General features: G+C 38.4%; 1 protein-coding gene across 2 annotated transcripts in view; it reads right to left on the reverse strand.

Moving 5' to 3' along the window:
* LOC141777547 (rho GTPase-activating protein 29-like) overlaps positions 1-5,973 on the reverse strand; it is a 40,053-nt gene extending 34,080 nt beyond the window's left edge. The window contains exons 1-2 of one of the 2 annotated variants that reach the window (XM_074651901.1): positions 5,751-5,973; positions 4,284-4,657 (exon numbers count right to left, since the gene is read on the reverse strand). In XM_074651901.1, coding sequence (XP_074508002.1) covers positions 4,284-4,566 — 283 coding nt within the window. In that variant the 5' untranslated portion in view covers positions 4,567-4,657; positions 5,751-5,973. Of the gene's footprint in view, positions 1-4,283; positions 4,658-5,598; positions 5,713-5,750 lie in introns of those variants that run through there. The other variant, XM_074651903.1, reaches the window with a different exon arrangement.
* Between the last annotated feature and the right edge of the window lie 2,967 nt (positions 5,974-8,940).

Raw genomic sequence — 8,940 nt, forward strand, 5'->3', positions numbered from 1 at the left:
CATAGGAAAAGGTTTGACTACATTGTTGATAACAATTAAATACTGATACTACAAGATTTACTGAGTGGTTTGATGCACCATTATATAATTGTGTTTTCTTGCAGTTTTTGAAAATAGACATTTGTGGGAACTGGAAAATGTTTAAAGTCTGTTTTGTGACTACAGGCTTTGAACTCGTAGTCAAAGCCCTGCTGTTTTTTTTTTCTACCGTCCCCCCCCTTCCTTTCAAAACAATATTGATGATTTATGTTAGACTATCCGTTGACAAAATGACATGTTAGTTTGTTATTTACCATTTTGGGGTCAAAATATACAACATGGTTAAACAATCTAATAAAATTTTGAGTGTGAAGCCAATCGGTGAGAGGTTAAGGTTCATTTGGAACGTGCGAGTGGACAAAGATCATCTTGGGACAGCATGGGGACGGGGACAGGGGTCACTTGCTCAGTCAAAACTAATACAGCCACTCACATTCTTTTCTTGGGTTACATTCTTTGACAGCTCGACTATTGTTAGGCAACAATTCTTGCGAGCGCTGTGACCGAGGGCCCAGTTATGAGGAAAAGTGTAAATCTACACCACAATCTGACCCTGGGGGATATACAAGTGTGAAGTTGTGGGTCTAGTCAACTCAAGCTCATGGTCACTGACGGAGTTCCCCTGTGGGTTTCCGTCAACCAAACAGTCTGTGTGCATGTGCCTACGGCTAAAAACTGGTGGGTGTCCTAAGAGGAAAAATAAGCATCTTCCAAACTAAAGTTTTCTCTGTATGAGGAGCTACGAGACACACACTGAGGGGAAAACAAACCCGCCAGATCCTAACAGGCGCACGCCCTTCAGCAGGAAAAGCATTGTGTCGGTTTCACACAGTACTCCAGTGACAGACCTTTCCAAATATGAAAAGAATAACTCGAGAGCTAGCATGTGCCACGCTAACCTCTTCCCCACTTCCCTAACTGCTTTGTTCCTGCAGCTTTCCTCAACCACGCTGTTGCTGTCAGGCTGTTTCCCATTTCAAACAAAAAGCTAGCACATGCTGCTAATCACACAACAATAACACTATGGGCAGAGACAAAGCAAAGTGTAACCCTGTCTTAATACTGCATAATACAAATAACATCTCCATTAATGATACTGTTAGCCATTGAAGAGGTACAGCCATGCTGGCATGTAAAAATGCAGCTTTTCTTACAACGTCACGTGTACATGAAAGGTCATGTGATATGCGTTTTCAGGCATGGTAGTATGGACGGAGATTCATTCTGAAACGGCCCTAAAACGTCCATCTGGACAGAGATCATTTTTGTCTTAAAACACTGTTTTAAAACGTATTAGTGTGGATGTAGCCATTGAGACCTGTTGCTGTCAGGCTGTTTATCTTTTCAAGCAAAAAGCAAACACATGCTGCTAATCACACCAAAATAACTATGGGCAGAGACATAGCAAAGTGTAACCCTGCCTTAATAGTAAAAGCAATATTTTGCACATCTCTATTAATGATACTGTTAGTCATTAAAGAAGGTACAACCATACTGGTATGTAAAATGCAAGTTTTTCATGAAAATTAAACAACAATTTGTATACAACCCAATTGTAATTACCATACATTTTTACCATTTCTAATTACATTTGATTTAACAAAGACGCATTTTTCATGTGTGTTCAATTTGAGTTGAATTATTTTCCATTTTTACTATACACTTTAAAAATCCCTTTAAAATTAATAATGTGGATCATGCAATAGACTGTTATGGATGAGATAATAATGTGCTTTTACCAAAATAGAGACATAGCCTGTTTTAAATCAACAGAAAACAAAACAGACTTTGACTCTTTTCCAGACTGTGTAACCTCCCTAACCCCCCTTAGACAAAAACACAAAATCATTAATCCAATCTAATTATGGATGCAAAAAAACTGGGCACACACACAAACACAAACTGGGCTAAATGTAGATGATCAAATCACCATTATGTAGAATATCATAAGGGACTAAAGGGACAAAAACATTTAGGTTATTGGAATATTTTCTATAAGGCTATATAAAGACCTGTGTCATGTGAGCCTGTTCACCTGCTAAAGAAAAAAACATTCACAGGTGATAATCAGCATCAGTCTTTAAGAGACAACTGCCAGGATTGCTCCAGTGCCAGCAAACAAGAGCCAGACCGATCACTAACAATGCTCAGGATGATGTACAGCATATGGGGCTCCTGTTACTCATGCTCAAATGCTTAAAACTTCAGTCTCTAAATAACACTTCAGTTCAGAGTCAGAGATGATACATGTCTTATTTTCCTGCTTGCTAGCTTTAAAGTGATATATTAGTTTTGGTTTACGGTTAGTGTCTGTCTCAGATCATTGTGTATATTTAAAGCTAGGAGGACTGTTGACTTGGATTTGATTAAAAACCATCTTCCACCAGTCTTTGTTACTAATTAGTAATAAAAATGACTCAATGTTTACTTTTGACTGCACACATTATAGTTGCAGCATCTTGCATAAGCCGTTCCACCAAGCTGCTCGTGTCAATAAACCACTAATCCAAATGACAAATAGCGGAACGACATTATAGGGTCATATGGTATGATTTCATCCTCACCTGCTCAATAAGAGCTGTTGTTATCGGGGAGGCGAATATCCCAAATGTTTTTGTGATGGCTCAGAGCAACACTCAGCATGACGCAAGCCAAGGCTTATACTCACAGAGGCCTCACTCCTCCAGCCAGAGGAATGGCTAAACAACTCACTCCCACTACCAGACCTGTGGTTGGACCGCAGCATGCGTGAATGTGTGTAGGTATGTGCCTTTTAGCAGAACAGCAGGAGTAGAAGCAGTTGTAGTAGTAATAGTGGAAGTCTCACATTATTATTCCACAAAAGGAGATTCCTCCATCAATGAAACAACTACAGTAACTAAGCTAAATCAGAGGTTTGCTCCCATGACAAGGTAGAATATATTGCTACTATACCATAAATAAACATATAACATTAGTGCTCAAATGATTAGTTAATTAATTGCTAAGTAAATTCTTAATCTTTAGGTTTTCAACTGGAGAAAAACTAGCAATTTCACAATGTCACTTTTGTTCTGGGATCCTTCATTTTTGACAATTTATAGAGTAAATGATTACTGACTAAAAGAAATATACAGAAGACAGGACATACAGTAAGTCACTACCAGTGTATATGCTACTGTGAAGCCTTGTTAAACACAACGTGAGCATTTGTGTGGGCGGAGTGTTTGTGTGGCTTTGCAAACAAGAGCAAAGCCATCAAAACCAAGTGAGAAAAACCGAGAGAGTATGTAACCTGTGTCTGCTCTGAGGTCTGCTGTGCTTGTGTGTGTGTGTGTGTGTGTGTGTGTGTAGAAGAGTGTGGGTTTGTGTAGTTTTTAAGAGGCTAACAACACTGCAAGCGCTCCAGCATGTTAGTGGTGAGGCTGTTATCGCACTATAAGCTGACACTCCACAGGTGGTTCTCGCTGTCTGTCATGATGATGGCAAACTTTTGGGCTTTAGTTATCTATCTGTAACATCGCAAAAACACACAGAGCCTCCCTGGACGTTTAATCCTTTACGGTGTCATGAGTGCAAGTGTATTTTGTGGGTGTTAGCACAGAAGGCATCAAAGCAGAACAGGGACAGTGTTGGTGGTGTGATATACAACCTATGAGTCAAAGAAAAATGTTCACTGTTTAAAAAGCTGTTGGTGTGTTTAGCAACTGTGAGTCCTGTGGACAACTGGCCGAACAAAGACATCTTGTCAATACATTCACAGTGTATCTACAATGGAATTTGCTAGCAGAGAATTTTAGCTATCTATAGCATCATCGGCTCCTTTCTAAACAAATCGTCTGGGGGGAAAACCATTATAGAAGAGACAGAGATGTCTTCTCCACAGACAGTAGCCTCTCATCTAAGTGAAAGACTTACTCAAGTGGAAAAAGTCTTGCTCTTATCATGCTATGGATATGGCTCTCTTGACCATCACCTGAATACAGCACATTCCTTACACTATCTTGGGTTTGCTGAAAGTCTGATATGTAAGAAACCCCAACTTGAGTAAAAGTAGGCGAGTGTAAAGTGAAGTAAACACACAAAAATATGCAATTATACTGTTATCAGTATATAACGCATAGCTCACACTGATGAATATGCAGCATTGATTATGGGTAACAAGCATCCAAAGGTGGATTTGCTTTCTTCAGCTATGTCATTTTATGGTCTTCCACGTCCCTCCTGCACAAACACCTCCACATTCCAGCTCCCCCTGAACTCACCTCTACACTGGAAAGCCTCCTTGAGGCTGAGCAGCACATCAGCGAACCCCCGTACATCATTCACCAGGTGCATTACATACTGCGGATCCACTCCTGGTGCCCCCACCAGGTGAGACGTTAGTCCCATGCTGCTCAGAGGATTGGGATTCTTGGAGCTGCGGCCCATGTCCCAGGTCTTCGTGGATCCAGCAGACAGAGATCCTGTGTGGGGCTTGGAGAGATGTCGTGGCAGACCCTGGGTATGCTTAGTCCCACCGGCACCACTGCTGCTCTTCCGTAGCATCCCAGCAGCCACTGTAGCTGCCACCCTTTACAAGGGGTACAGCAGGCCAGCTAGCCCCTGAACTTAACACGCTGCCCTGGTCCCTGGATGGCTGAAAGACACAGAATGATGGGTAAGGATGATGTGTGTGATTGTGGGTGGGGGGGTCTCCTCTCCAAACTCATTAATCTACTGTATAACTGAATTGTTAAATAACTGTTACACATGTATAGTAACCTTTAACCAGAGGACGCAAAAAGTATATGCTCAAAATTTTAGAAAATCTAACAAACAGCACATCCATTTGTCCTGTAACTGTTAGATACATCACTTCACCATTCATGTGTCTTATCTGTGTTTTTAATAGAAACTTTAGAGAAGTTTAGAGATTGTGTCCTCTGGTTTAAAGTTACTATACATGTGTAACAGGTATTTAACAAAGTATATACTCACAATTTAAAAAAAATATAATAAACAGCACATTAAATTGTCCTGTAACTGTTAGATACATCACTATTCACCATTCATACAGTTACTCGTCTCTTATCTGTGTTTTTAATGGACTCTATAGAGAAGTTTAGAGATTGTTAAATGCCTCTTACACATGTATAGTAACTTTAAACCAGAGGACACAAAGTATATACTCATAATTAAAAAATCTATATAATAAACAGCACATTAATTTGTCCTGTAACTGTTATTTACATCACTATTCACCATTCATACAGTTACTCGTCTCTTATCTGTGTTTTTAATGAAATATTTAGAGAAGTTTAGAGTTTACAACAAGCATACTTTACTATTTTATCATTCAATGTCTTTACCATTTCTTTTGTGTCTCTATGATTTACCTTTTTACGTTACCTAGCTAACGTTACCATGGTTGCTTTTTACGTTACTAAGCTAACGTTACCATGGTTGCTAACGTTACTACAGTTGTAAAATAACGTTATCTGTCAATACATAAAAGAAATGCCACATAATATAATAATAATAAGTCAATATTAACAAAATTAACACAATTTAAAAGAACAAAACAAAGTTAAATCTTACGAAACTCCGGTAAAACATGAAAAACAAGGCGAGCTGAACGCGTCTTTCTCCGGACAGTTTAACATGAAGAAGTGATGCTGTCTGTCTGTGGACCGACCGGGCTCACAAACTGCTCTGCTGGCAACTGCCAAAAACCGCTGCTTTAAACTCACCTGCTCTGCAGTTTACTGACATAATGCCCACGATATCCGAGCAAAACTTTACTTAATGGAGCCCCGTGAAAACGCACAAAAGCATTTCCGTTAGAAAAACAAACTCCGACAGCGGCTGAAAGTTGTCCTCTTTGAGTCACTGACTGTACATGGTAAAGTAAAGTCTCCTACAATCAGCAACTCTCAAGTCAACCCTCATTTACTAGTCAGTTTATCACGTGATGGTACAGACGCGCTCTGATTGGACAGATGAGTGGAGCTGTGATGCCTTCAGGTGCGGGCGGACGTTAGGGTTAACTCATTGAACTGGATTAGTTTTTACGTTAACTTAGCCGAGATAGTGTATTGCAATTTTTTATTGAATATAAATTATTACATTTGAGAGAACATTAATTATAATGTTCTACCTCCTCTAAAAACATGTAACATTTAAGAAGCCTGTTATGACATTAGCATAGCTTATCAACTGAAACTGGATTGTTCGATGGCCTCTGAATGTGCTGAAAAACAGTTCATTTTTTTGTGTATAGATAGATAGAGAGAGAGAGAGAGAGAGAGAGAGAGAGAGAGAGAGAGAGAGATAGAGAGATAGAGAGATAGATAGAGAGAGAGAGAGAGATAGAGAGATAGAGAGATAGAGAGCTAGAGAGAGAGAGAGAGAGAGAGAGATGGATAGATAGAGAGAGAGAGAGAGAGAGAGACAGAGAGAGATAGATAGATAGATAGATAGATAGATAGATAGATAGTAACTTTATTGATCCTGAGGGAAATTTAAATTTCCAGCATCACAGTTCCATAGTGCAAAACATGTTAGTAAAAAGGCAGTAAAAAAAGTTAGTAGTGCAAAGTACAAAGTACAAAAAATAATATATAAACAATATACCAGATGTAAATATACAAGGAGATGAAGAAAACTGTTAAAAGTGAATATAGTGCAGGGTAACAGCTGTGATACAGGACTATTAAAAAAGTGAATATTGTGCAGAAGAGACTGTTAAAAATTAGTATAGTGCAGGGTAACTCCAGTAGCTTTGTCTATGAAAGTGCACTGTGTGCATTATTATCTGTCTTATAATAGTAATATTAGGGTTACTACAAGAACATCAGATATGACAAAATAGTGCTGGCTTGCAATCAGCATGTAACGTTTGTAACGTTTGTGTGACAAATGTACCACACCCTTACGTGTATGTTGTATTATACAATACTGACCAAATTGCAAAATGATGACGTTTTTTTCCCCCACACTTGGATTACTTATTGTTTCAATGGCAGAATTTTTTGACACAAACAAAGAGCACTGAGAGGTTTGCTAGGAAAATACATCCTTTCTCAACTCTGGTTAAAAACAAGCCTCCAACAGTAAAATGATATACTACATATACTAATATATGTACTATATTACTATTGGCACATTAATTATAGAATTTAAGTATAATCAAACTGGGCGCACTATGGATGTATGGAGTACACTTGTTCTGTTGCTTTTTTGCAATAAATAAATAGTGATGTTTTTTGCAGGCATAAGTCTTGCCAACAATTGTATACCCTATATCAGATAACATCATCCCTACTGATTAGAATAGAAACAATCAGATCATCATGAAAGGTTAAGCACATTTGTTATTTGTGTGTTTCGTGAATAAAAAATACTGCTAGACTCCATTTTTAATGGATTGGAAGGTGCTTTTTCCATGTCTAAGCTGAGAAAATTAATGATTATAGCCTCGTTGCTCTGGTTCATTTACAGTTTTGATCAATGGGTATTGTCCCAGACAAATAAAATAAACTAAATCAAACTACTGGCATCACTGCTGCCATCTAGTGTACATATGTAACAATAGAACACCTACAGCATGTAACACACCCTAGCAGAAGATAGTCTGGGAATATTGGATATATACATCATTGTATACAAAAAGTGCTCTTTTAGAAGCGTTGCATTACAAAAACAGTAAAGCACAAGTTTTACTAATGGCATTGAAAGGCTTTTTGTATTTTAATTATTATTATTATTATTATTGTGTTGAGGGTAAGGGAGCATGTAAACGGTGAAACTGATGTGAACTGGACAAAAACAAAGAACTCCATTTGCATGGTTAATCAGTGTTTGTCTTTATTTCAATATACAAAAAGATGGATGTATTCTCATCTAGTTTATATTTCTAAGCATTTCAACTCACAGATAAAGTTACCATTCGTACTGTTTTAGTGAAACCAACCAGCACGCACACGCGCACACACACACACACACACAAACACCGCAAACACACAGTTCACATAAACAGGGAAGGTCACACGATTCAGTCAGACATTCATTCACACTATGAGAAATGAACAATATGTTGACTGTAAATTTAAAAAAAGAGGATTTTGCTTTCACAGGATTCACACATGAAAAGGAAGAAACCCTTTACATTTGTCAAGTAAATATATACACAATAATTGATTTTTTTTTTTTTTTTTTTTAACTTTTTGTTGTTGAAGATGAGACTGACTCCGTGTTAGTGTTACTAACGAGGTACTGCATGAGGTAACTGGTTATTCTGTTCAGAAGAGCTGGGTGTAAGACAGCATTTGGAGGTAACGAACGATCGCGGCAGATTTTTCCTTCGCGATCGTCGTTTTTTTCTGGCACAATACGTGAAAGCACCTGGGTCACGTTCAGCTCGCACACAAAAAAATTCAACCCACAGCATTTCTTCTATCGGGAGTTTTTTTTTAAACACGTGTCCTCATCAGAACATGATCCAGGTGTGATGATGAGATGTACTTTATTGATCCGCAGAAGAAAACTGCTAAGTCACAGCTGAGTTTAACTACTTCAACTAGGATATTCAAGGTGACTATTGCTGTAATAATAAATATTGCTGGACTCTCGGACCACGCACATGCCACTGTTTACATGAATGGGGCTGCATTATCAATCAATCATGTAGTTATAGACACATTGATGATTTCCAAACACTAAAAAAAAACATTATTCTGTATGGATTTATGTTTTTTTTCCCCCACATGTTCTTTACCAAAAACTGCACAGGAGCAAGCGTCACAGACCACTGTTAAAATCACCATCTTTCCACAACACTAATCAAAGCACAACAGATGAGCCCGTGTGTTGTCCAACGTGGTTAAACGATCACTGAACAGGTCTGAACATCACATCGGCGGGTTAATATTGAGGTAATAC

The sequence above is a fragment of the Sebastes fasciatus genome, chromosome 11 (genome assembly GCF_043250625.1).
Source record: "Sebastes fasciatus isolate fSebFas1 chromosome 11, fSebFas1.pri, whole genome shotgun sequence".
Classification (NCBI taxonomy): domain Eukaryota; kingdom Metazoa; phylum Chordata; class Actinopteri; order Perciformes; family Sebastidae; genus Sebastes; species Sebastes fasciatus.